This window comes from Triticum aestivum, chromosome 4A (assembly GCF_018294505.1).
Source record: "Triticum aestivum cultivar Chinese Spring chromosome 4A, IWGSC CS RefSeq v2.1, whole genome shotgun sequence".
Taxonomy (NCBI): Eukaryota; Viridiplantae; Streptophyta; class Magnoliopsida; order Poales; family Poaceae; genus Triticum; species Triticum aestivum.
Window position 1 is genome coordinate 683,680,970 of NC_057803.1, and position 18,562 is coordinate 683,699,531.

General features: G+C 52.3%; 3 protein-coding genes across 3 annotated transcripts; all 3 read left to right on the forward strand.

The window, feature by feature from the left end:
* The first annotated feature begins 9,480 nt into the window (after nucleotides 1-9,480).
* On the forward strand, nucleotides 9,481-10,152 carry LOC123083113 (flowering-promoting factor 1-like protein 5). Its single transcript, XM_044505244.1, has one exon. The coding sequence runs from the start codon at nucleotides 9,530-9,532 to the stop codon at nucleotides 9,863-9,865; it is 336 nt and encodes a 111-aa protein (XP_044361179.1). The 5' UTR covers nucleotides 9,481-9,529; the 3' UTR covers nucleotides 9,866-10,152.
* A 3,070-nt stretch (nucleotides 10,153-13,222) lies between these two features.
* On the forward strand, nucleotides 13,223-13,758 carry LOC123083116 (flowering-promoting factor 1-like protein 5). The gene has a single exon (XM_044505246.1). It carries the CDS (start codon nucleotides 13,260-13,262, stop codon nucleotides 13,569-13,571), a length of 312 nt encoding a protein of 103 aa, XP_044361181.1. The 5' UTR covers nucleotides 13,223-13,259; the 3' UTR covers nucleotides 13,572-13,758.
* A 179-nt stretch (nucleotides 13,759-13,937) lies between these two features.
* Nucleotides 13,938-16,066, forward strand: LOC123083114 (xyloglucan galactosyltransferase KATAMARI1 homolog). The gene has a single exon (XM_044505245.1). It carries the CDS (start codon nucleotides 14,533-14,535, stop codon nucleotides 15,946-15,948), a length of 1,416 nt encoding a protein of 471 aa, XP_044361180.1. The 5' UTR covers nucleotides 13,938-14,532; the 3' UTR covers nucleotides 15,949-16,066.
* Nucleotides 16,067-18,562: the final 2,496 nt, after the last annotated feature.

The window sequence follows — 18,562 nt, forward strand, 5'->3', positions numbered from 1 at the left end:
AAAAGGGAAAAACACACGTTTCTAAGACTACAGCCGAATACAAGCATTCGACCGTAGTCTCGGGGACTACACCCAGTGGGTGCACTCAGCGTGCCCCCACTAATCCTGTTGAAGACAAAGTCGACCAGTCGACCTCAAAAAAAAAACAGTGTGCGAGATGCATTCTCTAAGACTGTGATCAACTGCAAGCAGTCGACCACAGTCTCGGGGACTACACCCAGTGGGTGCACTCAGCGTGCCCCCACCGGTTTGTGAAATCCAGTCGACTGACAGAAAGATTGACATCATAAAGCCTAAGGCCGACTGCCAGCAGTCGACCTTAGCCTTGGGGACTACACCCAGTGGGTGCACTCAGCGTGCCCCCACCGGTTTGCGAAATCCAGTCGACCAGTCGACTGACAGAAAGATTGACATCATAAAGCCTAAGGCCGACTGCCAGCAGTCGACCTTAGCCTTGGGGACTACACCCAGCGGGTGCACTCAGCGTGCCTCCGCTAACACGGAGTTTATTCGACACACCCAGTGGGTGACTAATATAAATTCCGGAAAAGAAAAGTTTTTGGTAGCATATCCAACAGAACAAACAGCGGTCGACTGACCTGGACATTGCTTTGGAGGGCAGAACTGGCGTCATAAGCTGCCTGGCTCGCGTCCCGGATGGTCTTCAGCTGCTCCATCATGAGTCCCGCCTGGCGTATCGCCTCCTTCGCTGCGCCAGCTTGGTCCTCTGGGACGTGGTGCGTCGTGAAGAGGGAAGGCTGCTGAGCACTCGTCAGTGGATTCGTGAAGGACACCGTGTGTCGAGTGGTGTTCTCTTCCTCCACAGTCAGAATTTCAGGCGCCGGCACATCCTGAGGCACCTTACTGGCGGACGCTTTCCGACTCCTCCTGTGCTTCAGCGGCTCTTCATCCTCATCATCATCAGGAAGATCGATAACAGTGTTGGGTGGAGCTGCGGAGAAGGATCAGGATCAGAGATCGCGAGTCAGTCGACTAAGAATGGTATTAAGAACACAGTACCTGGATTCGAAGTTGCTGCATCCTCCATCTCGTGGTCATCGGCCCGGGCCGAGGTCTCAGAAGTAGCAGCACTGCAACTCCAAAGGATCAGTCGACTAACCTCAGCGTCGACCAGAGATAAAGTTCGCACAGAATAAGAAAATATGAGCAACACAATTACCCTGATATGGTGGGGATGGACACCTTCATCTTCGGCAGGAGCTTGGTCGGCTTCGATGAGGCCGCCCTGGGCTGCTACGGCGCCTTTTCAGTCGGCGCCGGAGAGGTGGTCCGAGGGCGCTTGGTCGACTGAGTGGCGGTCGCAACCCCCTTACCACGTTCGGTCGAAGGGTCGTGGACAAGCTTCGACCGCCTTTCTGAGCGCGGTGGAATGACCTCCTCCTCCTCTTCTTCCTCGTCCTCGATGTCATCTTCATCACCTTCATCATCATCATCGTCGTCATCATCCCCTGCAGCATCCGAGTCCCATTCCTCCTCTTCCTGGCTCTCGCCCCCGCTCGCCTCGCCTTCCTCAGTCGAAGCTTGTGCCCCATTGGGCATCGAGTACAGCTCGGTGAAGGCCTAGCAGATGCCCAAACAAGGATCAGTCGACCAGTCGGCAGGGTTAGCAGAAATGAATACGACAAGGACACAGTGGAGAGCAGAGCAAGTGTACCTTGTTTGGGTCGCTGTTGTGGTCGAGTGGAGGAATCCTTCTGGCTCCGCGCGGGTTGTCCCTGTTTCCAGTAACGGCTACCATCCATCTTTCCAGAGTGACATCGTCGACTTCTTCTGGATGGACTCTAGTCTCGTCTTCGGTCCCACAGTACAACCACATGCAGTGGCTCCGGAATTGAAGGGGTTGGATGCGACGCCTGAGGAAGACCTCCAGAAGATCCATGCCCGTCACCCCCTCCCGAACCAACTGCACCACGCGCTCCATCAACATCTTCACGTCGGCTTTCTCCTCCGGAATCAGCTTCAGAGGGGAGGGCTTGTTCACTCGGTCCATGGTAAACGGAGGGAGTCCACTCGACTGCCCTGGCGTCGACTGGACCTGGCAGTAGAACCAAGTCGACTGCCAGCCTCTGACGGACTCGGGAAAGGTCATGGGCGGGAAGGTGCTATTATTCCTCACCTGAATCCCCAGGCCCCCACACATTTGGACGACTCGGGTTTTCTCATCACCTGGGCTCGCCTTCTTCACGGTCTGAGAGCGACACGTGAAGATACGTTTGAACAAACCCCAGTGCGGTCGACAGCCCAAGAAACCCTCACACATGGACACGAATGCAGCAAGATAGGCAATGGAGTTTGGGGTAAAGTGGTGGAGCTGCGCTCCAAAGAAATTCAAGAAGCCACGGAAAAAAATGCTTGGCGGCAAGGAAAACCCACGATCAACATGAGTGGCCAAAAGCACACACTCACCCTCTTCCGGCTGTGGCTGCCACTCCTTCCCCGGCAACCTCGCAGCTCCGTGAGGGATCAAGCCCTCGTTGGCCATGTCGAGGAGGTCCTTCTCCGTGATGGTCGACTGGATCCAGTCTCCTTGGACCCAGCCTTTCGACAGGCGGGATCTGGACGAGGACCCCCTGCGGCTGGTGGATCTCCCCTTCGCCTTCTCCGATGCCGACGCCTTCTTGGCACGCTCCAGCGCTGCCGTCTTCTCCTTGGCCATGGTCGCCGGTGAGATGCGCGAAGGGAAGTGGTGCGGGGGCGAGAGCGAGCACGCTGAGCAGGGAGGAAGGAAGCAGAGGGAGAGAGGGAGAATGCTGAGGCGCAGCACAGAAATCCTCGCCGGGCACATTTATAAGGTCCCTTCCGAGTGGCTGACATGTGGGCCCGGTCGATCTAATCATATCTGGGAGCAGTTATGGAGACTGGATACGTGGCGAAAAAGGCGGCGCGGAGATCGAGGCGTCTATGCCCCGTCCCATCCGAACGCCGCGGTCTGCCCCGCTTCGCGCGCGCCCCCAAATTTCGCATCCCGCGGAATCCGCGAGCAACAAATCAGTCTGTCAGACGCGGTGTTTCCGGCTATCCGTCGCTCGGAGATCGTCGAAGCTCGAAAGATCACTCGACGCAAAAATAGAATGGATCGAGTCGACCGAAGGCAAATTGCTCCCTGTCAACGAAGAGATTCTTTGATCCAGAACAACGCACAACTAGAGCACAAAGGTTAATCGGAATCGACATCAACTCCTTCTTCACTCGAAGCCTCAATCCATTCGGGGGCTAATGATGGGGTTATGTACCTAGGGTAGGGTCATGGACCTGTTCCAAGTAACTTACCCTAGGACATCCTTAGAAGAGGTCGCCTTCCAGTCGACCAACGAGGATTCACTCGACTGGCCTGAAGGACTCGACCACGAAGACTCACTCGACCACCAGGAGGTCAAGAGGCACTCTGCACCGCAGCGGCCTGTAATCAAGTAGACTTTATGATAGTAAAGGCACTTTATGTGGGGCGTTACCAGTAACGCCCCAGACTTAACTCACCTTAAACCCTCTCCTACGTGGGCTGGCTGGGGTCCTGGCGCACTCTATATAAGCCACCCCCCTCCACAGGCAGAGGGGTTCGGCACCTTGTAATCCATACATTCATAATCCACTCGACCGCCTCCGGGCTCCGAGACGTAGGGCTGTTACTTCTTCCGAGAAGGGCCTGAACTCGTACATCCTTTGTGCTTACAACCTCTCCATAGCTAGGACCTTGCCTCTCCATACCTACCCCCCACTCTACTGTCAGGCTTAGAACCACGACAGCGGGCGCGGCTCAGGATCAGGAGGTGTGCCAAGTGGTGGTGGGCAGCAACGAGACGGGTTTCAACCAGTACGGATCCAACATGACCATGAGCCTCGACATCGACAAGGGCGTCTCGGCGTCCTGCGACTCGGAGGACCGCTCGACGCTGGTCTCCCCGATGGTTGCGCTGGTGGACGCGTCAGAGGCTGCGGCAAGCCCTCCCAAGGTGGTGACCGGCAGTGGCAGCAGCGTGTTGAAGCTTCAGAAGAAGACGGCGGGCCGCAAACCACCTGTGGTGGCGCCAGCGGGCACCCCCGCGGTCCGTGCGAGCGTGCCGGTCCAGAGGCCGGTGGTGATGGCACTGGCCTCTCCAGGGGGGGCGGCAAGGGACACCCCATCGGTCATCTCCCCCCCCCCCCCACCTCCGGACGCTCTTCGGGTGGAGGTGGCCAAGGTGGCGCCCATCCCCACGGCCAGGCGGTCCAAGGCGGTGGCGTCCCCGGCGACTCAAGAGAGGACGAGCTCCCGTCCGAAGGGCGCCAAGGGCAACATGCCGTCCCTCCAATGGGCCCAGCTCCTCCAGGCGCAGAAGAACCTCGAAATCGAAGGTAACCCTATGCCCCGCTTTACGATTTTTGAAGATTATCCAGATGAGTGCTTGGGGGGTATCTTAGCGGATAGTGGCGTCGCGATGGCTGACGCGGGGGAAGCGCAAGAGGTGCTGTCTCTCATTCGTGCGAAGGAAATCGCGCAGGCTGCGCTTGCTAAGGCAGCGCAGGCCCGCGCTGCGCCTGCAGCAAAGGAAGCAGGGGCTTCTTTGGTGCCAGGTGTGCGGCCCGATCAGGAGGACCAAGTAGCAGGGGCTGCACCGTCCTCTTCCAACCGTCGTCCTGCCAAGACACGGCGCGTGGCCAAAGCGGTTACTGCTCGCGGTATCCGTCTACGAAATCGCATCATCTAATGCATTTCATCTTCTGGAACATCCGAGGCTTCGGCCACGCTAGGAGGCGGACCCAGTTAAGAGAGTTCATTAGGAACGAGGAAATCGACGTGGTCGGATTGCAAGAGACTATCAAGGCCGATTTCAACCATCGGGACTTGCTTGCGGTTGACCCGTTGGAGCGTTTCGTCTGGCACTGGGTGCCTGCGGTAGGACACTCCGGGGGTTTGCTGCTAGGAGTTAACCTAGTCTGCCTTGAAGTGGTGGCTTGGGATGTCGGCCGCTTCTTCCTGTCGGCTCACGTGCGGCACCGCGCCACTCTTCAGGAGTGGGTGGTGATTGCCGTGTATGGCCCGGCCAATCACTCGCTCTCGCTGGAGTTCTTGGAAGAGCTTCAGACAAAGGTGATGGCTGTTGGCGTGAGCAACCTTCCTCTGCTGGTGGGGGGTGACTTCAACTTGATCCGCTCGGGAGCGGACAAGAACAACGGTATTATTAACTGGTCAAGGGTGGCCATGTTTAATAATGCTATTGCTTCCATGGCCCTTAGGGAAGTGGCCCGCGTGGGGGCTCGATATACCTGGACCAACAAACAGCTTACGCCGGTGCGTACGGTCTTGGACAGGGTTTTTATGTCCTCGGAGTGGGAGGTGTTGTTCCCCCTGTGCTCTCTACACGCAGAAACTAGGATCGGGTCGGACCACGTCCCCCTCATCCTTTCCTCGGGGGAGGAAAGGCTTAAACGCAGCCCGCGTTTCTTCTTCGAAACAGCATGGCTGGAGTCTCCGGACTTTGAGCAAACCTTCCTTTCGAAGTGGGCGAATTGCGTCGCTCGCATCGGGCGCGTACGCGGCCCCATGGAGTTCTGGATTGCCGCAGGGGCGGGTATGCGAGCGGCTCTCAAAGGGTGGGGAGCTAATCAGGGTTGTGCAGATAAGCTGTTAAGGGTGCGCCTGACCGAGGAGCTAGCCCAGCTAGACGCAGCGGCAGATCTGCACATCTTTTCCGCGTAGGACTGGGCCCAGCGCTACGCGCTTGAGGCCCAAGTCGAATCCCTCCTCAGGGCCGAGGAAGAGTACTGGCGTAGGCGCGGTGGAATAAAGTGGACGCTCAAGGGCGACGTGAACACAAAATACTTCCACGCATACGCAAATGGCCGACGCCGTAAGTGCACTATCCTTCGTCTTCAATCGGAGCAGGGGCTCATACTGTGGCAACAGGATATCATCCGGCACATCTACGAGTTCTACATCCAACTCATGGGCTCCAGGGAGGAATCCAGGGCTCGCCTGAGGGAGGATGAGTGGGACCCTGCGTTGCGGGTCACGGACGAGGAAAACGAGAACCTGAGCTTAGCCTTCCTCCCTGAGGAGATTGACAAGGCGACGCTGGGTATGAAATCTGACACTGCTCCGGGGCCGGATGGGTGGCCGGTGGCGATGTTCAAGCGGTTTTGGCAAGTGCTCAAAAACCCCATTTTTGACGTGTGCAACGGTTTTATGCGCGGTACGGTAGACATTTCCCGCCTGAACTTTGGGGTTCTCTCTTTGATCCCCAAGGTCCCGGGTGCGGATCACATTAGACTTTTTCGTCCTATTGCCTTAATTAACGTCCCGTTTAAAATTTGTGCTAAGGCTTGTTCTACTCGCATGTCTCCGATAGTCCACCGCATTATTAGTAGAACCCAGTCCGCGTTCATTCGGGGCCGTAACATCTTGGAGGGGCCGCTGGTTCTTCAAGAAATTATCCACTCCCTTAAGCGCGCTCGACAGCCAGCGATTCTCCTCAAACTCGATTTTGAGAAGGCGTACGACCGCGTGAACTGGGAGTTCCTCCGACAGGTACTCCTGGACCGAGGTTTCTCGTCGGTTTGGGTTCACCGCATGATGCAATTGGTCTCGGGAGGCCAAACGGCGATCACGGTGAACGGAGAAGTAGGGAACTTCTTCCGCAACAAGCGCGGGCTGCGTCAAGGGGACCCAGCATCGCCGTTGCTTTTAACTTCGTGGCGGACGCTTTAGGCGCCATGCTAGACAGGGCTCGTCTAGCCGGCCACATTAGGGGTGTCGTGGACAACCTAATCCCGGGAGGAGTGTCCCACTTGCAATACGCAGATGACACTCTTCTTCTTTTCGAGCCCGACACACATAGTATCGCTTCGGTCAAAGCTATAATGTTGTGCTTCGAAATCATGTCGGGACTAAAAATTAACTTCCACAAAAGTGAGGTGGTGTCCATAGGGATGGACGCGACAGAAAGTCAACGGGTCGCCAACCTGCTTAACTGCAAACTAGGCCGGTTCTCGTTTACTTACCTCGGGCTCCCAATAGCGGCAAAGAAGTGTACAATCGCTGACTGGGAGCCCCTCTCCTCCAAGGTGGCGAATAGGGTTTGCCCGTGGAGGGGCTGTTTTATGTCTTCAGGGGCAAGACTAATCCTTACCAACACCAGCCTCTCATCTTTGCCCATGTTTGCCATGGGTCTGTTCTTGCTGGCGGACGGGGTACACTCTAAGTTTGACACACCGCGGTCCTGTTTCTTTTGGGAAGGAGCGGGACCGAAACGAAAATACCATATGGTTAAATGGCAAGCCGTGTGTCGTCCCAAAACCCAGGGGGTTCTTGGGATCATCAACTCCAAGTTGATGAACATCGCACTAATGTGCAAGTGGATCTGGAAAATGACTCAGTGTGAGACTGGCCTCTGGATCGACCTCCTCCGGGCAAAATATTTCCCGCGAGGGGATTTTTTTGACACGGCTCCCAGTGGGTCTCCTTTCTAGAATTCCATTCAATCCCTTAAACCCCTCTTTGCCAGGGGCGCAAAGTTTGCGGTTAACAACGGACGCTCTACGCGTCTCTGGCTTGATCATTGGATTGGCCAGCGCCCATTATGGGTGGAGTTTCGACAACTATACTCCTTAGCGGTCGAACCCGAGCAACGGGTTGCCTCGGCTCTTAGCACCTCCCCCCCTGTATTAACTTCAGACGTGAGCTAATCGGGCCGGAGTTGGCAGATTGGGACCGCCTTCTGGCGCTACTTGCGGACGTCCGATTGTCGGAATCCGCGGACCTGATCTCGTGGAGACTTGCGAGCTCCGGCAAATTCTCTGTCAAATCCATGTACAGAGAGCTATGCCACGGTCAGATCCCGTCGGAGGCCACGGGGCTTTGGAAGGCAAAGATCCCGCTCAAAATTAAGGTCTTCCTTTGGCAACTTTGTCAAGATCGCCTTCCTACCTCTATTAACCTCGCTAAACGCAACGGCCCCGCCTCTGGCCCCTGTGCGCTGTGTGGGGTCCCGGAAGATGCTGACCACACCTTCTTCCTTTGCTCCCTGGCTCGTTTCGCTTGGAGCGCGGTCCGGGAGGCCGCGGGAGTGGATTGGGATCCACGCTCCCGACCTGAGCTCGTGTCTTCCTTATCTGGGTTTCAAGGCGCGTCTCGTAGGGTCATGTGGACTTGTGCGGCGGCTATGCTATGGGCTATTTGGAATACCCGTAACAAGTTTACTATTGAGGGGGTGTTCCCCTCGCATCCCGCTGATGTTATCTTCAAATGCATCGTTTTCTTGTAGCAATGGGCATCGCTGGGAAGACAACAGGACTCTGATCTCCACCGCCAAGCTATCTGTCGTCTCCACGCCGTCTACTCCGAGGCTCGAGCTCCGTCGCCTGCTCAACTGGTTGCCGCATAGGGATGGGCAACCCCCTTTTGGTCTTAGTACCTTCCGAGCCTGCGTGCTCGCTGCTTTTGGGCCGTTCTCCGCCTTGTAACGCAACTTTACGCTCATTTAGCGGCCTATCCTCTTAACTGTCGTGTTAGTTTATGTTGTTTTGTTCGGTGGTTGTGCTACTCTGCCTAAGTTTTGTGGGCTTTATTAATTTAAAGCCAGACGTCTCTGACGTCTATGTTCTAAAAAAAAGTTACAGCTAGCTAGCTAGCTAGCGTGCAATGGAGGCCCCATGACCGCGTCGTGCACGCCCCCTGTACGTTCCTTGGCCCATGCTCAAGATGATTGGCGTGCATTATTGGTACGCAAGCCACCGCGCCACATCGACAGCGACAGCGACGGTAGCGGCGACCATGATAATATATTTAAACTCGTGGAAATTCACTACCAGCAGAGAGTACACGACATCCTCGGCTTACTTGGCGCAATTTGCGGGACTCACCTACGGTACCAATACTTCCATGATCTGGAAGACGTAGGCTCCTCCCAAATGCAAGTTCTTTGCTTGGCTAGTTCTCCAGAACCGAGTCTGGACGGCCGATCGCTTGTCTCGGCGGGGATGGCTCAATTGCAACCTCTGCCCCCTTTGCAAGCAAGTTCAAGAGTCTGCTGCCCACCTGCTATTTCAGTGTAGATTCACGAATAGAGTTTGGAATGAGATTACCATTTGGCTGGGAATCCACGACTGCTCACCAATGATTTGGCGAAATGAAGTTTCGGTTCGAATTTGGTGGCAAAAGGCGGTGAGCAACGCGGATCATAACAGAAAGACTCTTGGCTCCATTATGATGCTTGTCTCATGGGAGATATGGAAAGAACGAAATGCCAGAATTTTTCGCAACGCCGTGACTCCGACCATAATTATCGTCACGAGAATTAAAGAGGAGGCCTGCCTGTGGACTTTGGCTGGGGCCAAGCATTTGAGTAGGCTCATGTTGCAAGAGTAGTCTTTTCTTTTGGTCGCGTTGCGACATATGTCTGAACCTCCTCTCTTATTTAATGAAAATGGCAAATCTTTTGCCTGCTTTCAAAAAAAAAGATAATATATTTAAACATGTGCCTCACGCACGCACCAACAGTCGCCACACTAGAGCTAGCCAGAGAGACCGACCATGGCGGACGGAGGCGTGTGGGTGTTCCGGAAGGACGGGGTGATGGAGCTGGAGAGCGCGGCCGGGTCGACGTCGAGCCGGAGCGGGCCGGGGAACAAGGCGCTGGTGTACGTGCCGGCGAACGAGACGATGCGGTCGCTGCAGGCGCTGGAGCAGCGCCTCGGCGCGCACGGCTGGGAGCGCTACTACGAGAACCGCGACGTGGTGCAGCTCCACCGCCGCGACGGCAGCCTCGACCTCATCTCGCTCCCGCGGGACTTTGCGCAGCTCCGCTCCACCCACATGTACGTCGTCGTCGTCAAGAACCGAGGCCACTTCAAGGTCCTCGACCTCTAACATCTACTAGTAGTCTGTAGTAGTAGTATACTCACGTACGCAACCACTGCTTTCCCGGTCAGTTAAGCTTGCAACCTTAAGCTCTGTGTGCATGCTAATTCACTATACGGCTGGTATATCGTTGTGAGTATACTAACAATATATCTATTGTACTATTTGTATGGTATTATCCGAGTTCGTGCCCGTCTCGAGTACTAGAGTGACTATTTCTCAAAGAAAAAAAAAGTACTAGAGTGACAAGCTATACTCGTTATGATTGAATCTTGATCGTTTTTTGTGTGCTTGTTTATGTTAATTAAACCCTTGTGTTTCAATGTCCAACTGTGCGTACATATGCTGGCTATGAGTAACTGACGTGGCCCAGCTGGCCCCATGTTCGTGCATTCAGGCTGAAAACGTATTGGCTGGCTAACAGGAGCAATCAAAATTGCTATTCCTAGGAGCCGATTCCACGGAAATGCTACGTGCTGTGAGATAACCAATAACCGTCAAGAAAAGAATTGGGGAACAACTGAACGCAGATTGAAGTGATGTGTAAGAGTTTGGTAAAACCAATGTGTAAGGGCATCTCTAATGCCGATTCTTAATTTTTTTCCCGCGTCCGTCCGTGAATAGGGAGAATCAGTTTTCGAACATGGATGCGGGAGCCGGCCATCCAATGCTATCCGGATACAACTGAAACAAGATTTGAACAAAACGGACAAAATTCATGAAAAACGGCTGGATTTCGTATAAACGAACGAAATTCATAATATTCGGACATATTTTAACTAAACCCGGCTCTAATCTAAACCTAATCTAAATGATCGTTGGCGTCTGCCCATGTGTGACCACCGCGAAAATGTAGCTCCAGCTCCGCCTTCATAGTCTCCAGCTCTGCCTCCGCAGTTTGAGCGACTAATCGGCTGACGATGTTGATCCCAACCAGCTTGGCTTCAACGGGAGAGGAGGAGTGGTGGCCTTCCTGGGACCTGAGTGCCGGCAAGCTCCCATGCTCTACTCTTCCTGGTTGCCGGCGGTGCTCGTGGACGTGCCAACTTCATGGTCGTGGCGGTGGGGGCGCGACCGTGGCGGAGCTGACGATGTCCTTCACGTTGTCCCTCTTGTCGAACATCTCATCTGTCGTCTCGTCCATCTCCTTGTAAGCATCCTGTAAATCCACTTGATACTGGATGTACCACCAGCGGTCATGGCGGATTTCGCGGGCCGTGCAGTAGGAATCAACCAGCGCCTCCTGCTCGGCCATGCCCACGTCCAGCACTATGGTCGTGCCGGCGGCGAGTTGCTCCTCTGCGCGCCGGTGCTCGATGAGGAGGTGGAGGTTGTACGTCTGGTCGGCTTGCGTCTGCCGGAACTTGGCCTCCGGCTCCTCCAGTACCATGTCCGCGCAGTGGGCATGAGCCTCGTTGATGGAGTTACCGGCATGTAATGGTGAGGGTGGCGCCGGCTCGTCCTCGGACATGTCCTTCATTGAGACATCTGCAGCGCCGGTCTCCGTCTGTCTGTTGGCCTGCCAGCCGGCTGCAATGAGGTGATTTTCTTTTTCTTCTCGGATGATTGGCCGTCCCAGACGGCTTTGGAGTTTGAGGAGGCCATGGAGGGCTGGGACGGACCTACGTACACGCAACCGGTATCACAGGCTAACCGGTATCACAGGACACCGGGTAATTTTTATGATTACGTGTATCTAAGTAGCGCAAGTTTTTTTGTTTGAGACGACATATAAGTAGCGCAAGTAGTCGTGTGACACCGGTAAAAGGTATTGATGGACACCGGCTACACCCATCTGATCTGACGGCCCATGCGGTCAACTAATACGTGATCAGTCTGATTGATTGAGTGCCCCTAAGAAAATCTGACTGAATGACGTGTCGTGGGCCTGTCGCCTACTGGTTTCTCCCCTCCTCTGCCTGATTCTTTTTTTTTTGCGGGGTCCTCTGCCTGATTCCTGTTCGGCAACCCGCCGCACACCTTGCGGCATGCCGGAGTTTTTTTTTTGCGGGGTAAAAAGATTGTATTACTCAAGAGCACACGAATTCGTCCCTACACAGACTAGGGACATTAGCAGGTCCGGAGTTGCTAGATCGCTGGAGAAACATTACGGCAAAGGCAACTCGATCATCCCTTCATGCATCTATTCCATCTAATTATTGCCATCCAATTGGATTATTGTGAATTTCTATTTTTTGGAGTAATTCACATCTGTTTGAGAATTCTATTTCTATGACATCTCAATTTTTATAGTGGTTCATATCTATTTGCAAATTAGATTACTGTGATATTTTAGTTTTGGAGTGATTTTCCAATTTTAACAATCATCTTTGTTTTCATAGTTTGGAGTCTTTTATGCTCTACTACTATTATTATTCTACGGTATATAATCAACTAGTATCTCAAATGGAACGATTTATTTTACCCACTTGGTAAGCATTTCATTGTTGAATATTTTTAACTATTGAGTTTTAATTTTTATGCATGGCTATATAACATTACTTGATATCCATGCATATGTGATGGGACTACACTGGAACACCGGGACATTTTCCTCCTAGGTCCACCCCTGATGGAGGGCATGTTGCAGAGAGGAGGAAGGGAGTGGAGGATAATGGATGCGGCTATGGCCGGGCCTACGGTTTCTATAGCAGGGAGATGACAGGGCAACCGGCGACGTAATTAATGACGGGTGGTAGACGGACGAACGGGTGGCGTCGGCTCATCGTTCCTCGGCAAACACACAAATGTTAAATGTAGGCAGGCAAACGGACAGGCTATTGTTTGAACGGGCAGCCACATGCACCAGGAAGAGGCGCGGCCGGCGCGTCGTTTTTGATGCCTGAGCGTTATGAGAAGTCATGTCGCTTTGAGCCGGTATGAATGCGGCACTGATGCTCTGGAGCGGCACTGCTGACCTTTTTGAACGGGGGCGTAGGGTTTTTTGGTTTGCCAAATTAGTCAAGACGTGGCAGTGATGCGGCACAACCGTGTTAAATGGCAAAACATATCCACATCGTGCGGTTCGGACTGTTACGCGGCAGTACGAGGGTCGGCGAAATGCTTTAAGAATAGCATTTGCTCAGGAGCAATGATATCGTTGTCGACTCGTCGGGGCTTGTGGCGGAAGTTGGCAGCTCGAATTGGAAACTACAAACGTTGCCCGGATTGGGCCGGGGTAAAGTTGCAGCTAGCTAGCTAGCTAGCGTCCACGTGAAGCCCCTCGACCTCCTGTGCATACGCTGGCCCACGTTACTTACTGCCTTGCATTATTGGTACGTAGTACTCCGCCGTGCAACGGCAATGGCGACGACGACGATTTTATATTTAGACATGCGCCTCACTCAGTCCGCAGGAGCCGCATGCGACGCTGGAGCTAGCCAGAAACACCGGCACCTCATCGATGGCGGCGGGCGGCGTGTGGGTGTTCCGGAAGGACGGGGTGATGGAGCTGGAGCGGGAGGCGTCGAGCCGGAAGGCGCTGGTGTACGTGCCGGCGAACGAGACGATGCGGTCGCTGCGGGCGCTGGAGCGGCGGCTGGCGTCGCTGGGATGGGAGCGCTACTACGAGGACCGCGCCGTCGTGCAGCTCCACCGCCGCGACGGCAGCCTCGACCTCATCTCGCTCCCGCGAGACTTCGCGCGCTTCCGCTCCGTCCACATGTACGACGTCGTCGTCAAGAACCGAGGCCACTTCAAGGTCGTCGACCTCTAACTCTGTAAGCATCCTGTGCGTCTCACTCTCACCGCCCAGTCAAGCTTGCAAGGTGAAAAAAAAACCTACTTTCCCCGGCCAGTCCAGCTTGCAAGATGTGTCTGTGTGTTGGTCGTTGTACGGTGTACGTGTGATCGATCCCTGTGTAACAAATGTATGCCTTGTACTGTTTGGCGATTTCCGTGTTCGTACGACTCATCCAATCCGTTTTTTAATTTTGAGCGTGGCTAGGTCTCAGTCAAGTTACATAAGCAAGCGAGAAAAAAACTAAAAAAAATTCGCATGAATCTCAATGAAAAATCTTATGAATATAGCATCAACTGAGACTTAGCAAGACTGTTTAATTTTAACCGTGCGTATTGCCTCGAATAGCCGGTGTGGCCAAGTTGCATCCAAAAATAATGAGGTTATCTTTCTAGATTGGGTTCTACAGTACAGTTGAGCGTTGGCTCCCGCAGTTGAAAGTCATTAGATTAATATATCATACATATCATAATATTTTATGGTATTATGCCTTCAATGAATAAATCAAACCCTAAGTCAAACTGAACTATCACCAAATCAAACCCTAAATCGAAGCCCTGTCAAGCTCGAGTTTTTCTTACTCTGCGCTACTGGTAGGGCTACTGGTAGGAATGTACTAGTACCTTGGTAGAAATGGCACGACAAATAATCAGGTTACTCGAGTGGCAATTAACGTGGAGATCCTGACTACGCATTTATCACCCTGGTGTCAACGCTAATCTCTGTCCCGTGTGCAGTAGTATCAAACAAGCAATGAATCCATGTAGCATGGTGGATGCCTAACATAACATCGATCTTCTCGGTCAAACGACTATGAGTCACAAAGTGACACATCGACGTTTCTATAGGCTCTCGTAGCATCCCATCTTACCACCAAACAGTTCACAAATTACAGCACTGGCGGTCAATAGCGTCTGCCCATTTTTCACGCTTCGGGATGCGTCAGCTAGCCAAACCCGGCGCGCCCAAAGGGCGGTCGCGCCGGGCCGTCGCCGGAGCCAAGGAGAAGGCGGTGGCCGGCTCATTCCGGCGGCTGTGCTTCGCTGCCGTCCTCGCGGTAACCTTCTTCCTCTACTACCGTTTCTCACAGCTGGACGACCCGTGCCGGGGACGGTACATCCACGTTTGCAAGCTGCCGCCGCGCTTCAACACCGACATGACGCGCGACGCCTGTCGCGGCGATGGGCGCTGGCCCGCGGGCGCGTGCGAGTCCATCGACAATGCCGGCCTCGGCCCGCCGCTCGCCGACCCGGCCGACGGCGTGCTCACCGGCGAGGACGGGTGGTACGGCACGCGCCAGCTCGCCCTCGACATCATCTTCCACAACCGGATGAAGCGGTACGAGTGCCTCACCAACCACACCGCCGTGGCCACCGCCGTCTTCGTGCCGTTCTACGCCGCCCTCGACTTCGCCCGCTACGCCGGCCAGGACAACGTGACGCGGGACGCCGCGTCGGTCGACCTGGCGGAGTGGCTCAAGTGGCGGCTCCTGTACGATCAGCAATGGCCCCAGGACGGCCACGACAATTTCCTCGTCGCCGGGAGGACGGCGCGGGACCTGGCGAGGGATGGCGGCAACTCCGGCGGCCCGAACTGGGGCACGAACCTCCTCGCCAGGCCGGTTGGCCGGAACCTGTCGGTGCTCGTCTTGGAGTCGTCGCTGGCGCCGAACGCGAGCGAGTTCGCCGTGCCGTACCCGACCTACTTCCACCCCAGGACCGACGCCGACGTGTTCCGGTGGCAGGACAGGGTGCGCGGCCTGCAGCGGAAGTGGCTCATGGCGTTCGTCTCCGGCAAGCCGCGGGGGACGGAGAAGGCAGCAACGGCGACCATCCACGACCATGTCATGGCCCAGTGCAAGGCGTCGGACGCGTGTGGGCACCTGCCGCCGGACCCGGACTGCGCTACCGGGACCGACCACGGTGAGTGCCACTCCCCTGTCAAGGCCATGCGGCTGCTCCAGAGCGCGACCTTCTGCCTGCATCCACCGCCAGGCGGCTCGCCCCCGTCGTACACGCGGCGGTGGGTGTTTGACGCGATGGTGGCCGGGTGCATCCCGGTCTTCTTCCACCCGGCGTCGGCGCACCTGCAGTACAGGTGGCACCTCCCCGAGGACCACGCCAAGTACTCGGTGTTCATCCCGGAGGCCGGCGTCCGGGCGGGCACGGCGAGCATCGAGGCCGTGCTCCGGGCGATCCCGGCGGCGACGGTGGCGCGGATGCGGGAGGAGGTGGTGAGGCTCATCCCGCAGGTGGTCTACGCCGATCCCCGGGGGAAGCTGGAGACTGTCAAGGACGCCTTCGACATCGCCGTCGACGGGATGCTCGACAGGGTGGCAAGGCTCCGGAATTAATTAATTTTCTCGCACAAATTTTGTAACGAAGTTTTGCGGACAACTTTTGTCACCTATTCAAACGTTCTTTCGCGTAGGGATCATTGCAGCATGACACTTCGAATTGGTTTCGGAAACTATCTAGCAATACCCCGCATATGGTTCAGTCACTTCACTGTGTTTTGTCGGGCAGTAGATATTTTTCTCTGTAAATTTTAGGGAGAAAACGGACGGAAAAATACATTAAAGAAACAAAACTCAAAAAGAAAACGAACTAGAGCTTGAGGATGTAGGGTAAACTTAGAAAAAATCATCACTTCACTGTACTACTTTGACTATGTCTTGAGCAGGTGAGGCTCCGTCTCCCACGGTCTCGTGCTCGACGCTGCGTAATTAGCAAGAGGTAAACAGTGGATTACGGGATCCATCGAGATGCTTAATTTTAATCAGGTATATGAGGGAACCGAAATGACGAAAAAAAAACACGCGAGATCCGTATTTTACGGATCGGCTATTCTTTCAACTTGCTGACGGCCACCTCCTCTTATGGCGCACCTCGCCGTTGGACATGGAGTATCTACTCCCGAGCTCAAATGCTCCCTTATAAACAGTAAAATAAAAAAAAAACTGAACTTTTTTGTGGCAAACTTTGACAATTTTTTGTATGGTTGTAAAATTTCAGCACGGAATGACATTCATAGAAGTCGTGGCAAAAAAAAAATTGTTGTTCCAAAAATACTAGTTTTGAAAAGATTTTAGAGTGTTGATCTTGTTTTGCGACACCTTCCAGGAGGGTCATTTTGTGCTGAAATTCTGTAAGCATATAAAACATTTGTCCAAGTTTATCACAAAAAAATTCAGAATGTTTTTACTTTTTTCGTTCTATTCACTGTTCATAAGGGGAAATTTGAGCTCGGGAGCAGAATATGACTTTCGATCGCCGTCCTCCTTTATATCCCCCGGCCTGCAGTTCATATTCCGCGCCTTAAGCGCCGGTCACCTGGCGCACAGTTCCTATTTCGTGCCTCCACTGCACTGTGAATGTAAATGGAATGGCCCATGTAGGTTTTTGTTAGTCGGTTTTTTTGGAACCTTTTCAATGATTGTATTGATGTTTTTTTGTATTCTTTCCATTTTTTTCTTTTTTCGTTTATATTATTTCATTTTTAGTTTTTATCAAATTCATGAACTTTTCACAAATCCATGAACTCTTCTCAAATTATTTTTTTATTCAGTGATATTTTATTCAAATCCATGACTTTTTTTCTTAAATTCTTCAAAAAAAATGTAGTACAAATTTTATGAAACATTATGATTTTTTCACAATTTTGGGATTTCTTCATTCTTGCTAACTTTTTTCAAATTACGCACTTTTGAAAGTCATGAACTATTTTTCCAAAATCGATGATTTTCTTTACAAATGCGTGATTTTTCCAAAATCCATGTTTTTTGAAATGGTAAGTTTTTGTTTTGAATTCATGATTTTTTTGAATTCACAATATTCATGAAATATTTTTCGCAAATTCACGTGTGTTTCAAACAGGTCAACCCATATAAAGATGCTCCTCAGCCGGTTGTCTATGTGTTTTTTCTTCTGGTTTTTCTATGTGTTTTGTTCGGCCGGTTTTTCTTCATTTGTTTCATTTCCCTTTTTCTTTTTCTGTTTAATGTTTCGTTTTCCTGATTTCTTTAACTTTTCCCTTTTTCTGTTTTTATTTCATTTTAAAATTGCGAAAAAGTCAAATTTCTGGAAAAACTTGTCTAGAGTTGATTAATCTAGATCATTACTGTTTCGTTGTTTGAACATTGAGTGCAACATAGACGTTGCATGCAAGTTTTATGCAATGCTAGAGGGTACCCCGTGCATTGTGGCGGGGATTGGTTTTTCGATTGATAACATGAGAACTAAAACTAAAATAAATACGACTTATTATATTTGATTATGTGTAGTTATAAGTATTTATTGAATATAAGTAGAACAATTGAATGGAAAATATTTTCCCATGCATGGTTGAATGTTGTGGCGGATCTTTTTACCATACAGGATTGCATATTAAGGTGTGCCTTATTCCATTCGTGGTTGTATGGTGAGGTGACAAGTTTGTATGTTAAGATAAATAAGTTCGTCCGTGATCACTCTCTTAAGTGTATATGATAGGATGTTTGCATGTCAAGTTGTTGATAAGTGACACTACTATATGTTTTTTTCTATATTATGTTTTTTCAGTACAATATGTGTGCAGTTTTTATCATCATCTGCTTTAAGTTTATTTGTTCATTTTTTCCTCTAGGGTAATTCTAATGTCCCTAATTTATTCTACCTTACTATGACATCTCCTTCCGTTTTTGTTTCTATTTTGCCTATATATATGTTTCGTGCTAAGAATAAAAAGTGATTAACCCCCAACAACAAAAAAGAAAAAGTGATTAATTTGGAAAAATCAAGCAACTTGCCATTGGAGTCTCAAAATTTTCAAGTTCCCAACAACTTCAAGCTCATAATTCCTACAAGAAAAAAAGGTGGGGAGACTTCATTAAAGCGGTTCAGATTCTAGGGAGACAGGGGAGCGGAATGTATCTAGTGCACCCACACTTGTGGTGCTACGGATACACTGGATGCCATAGAACATTTTTT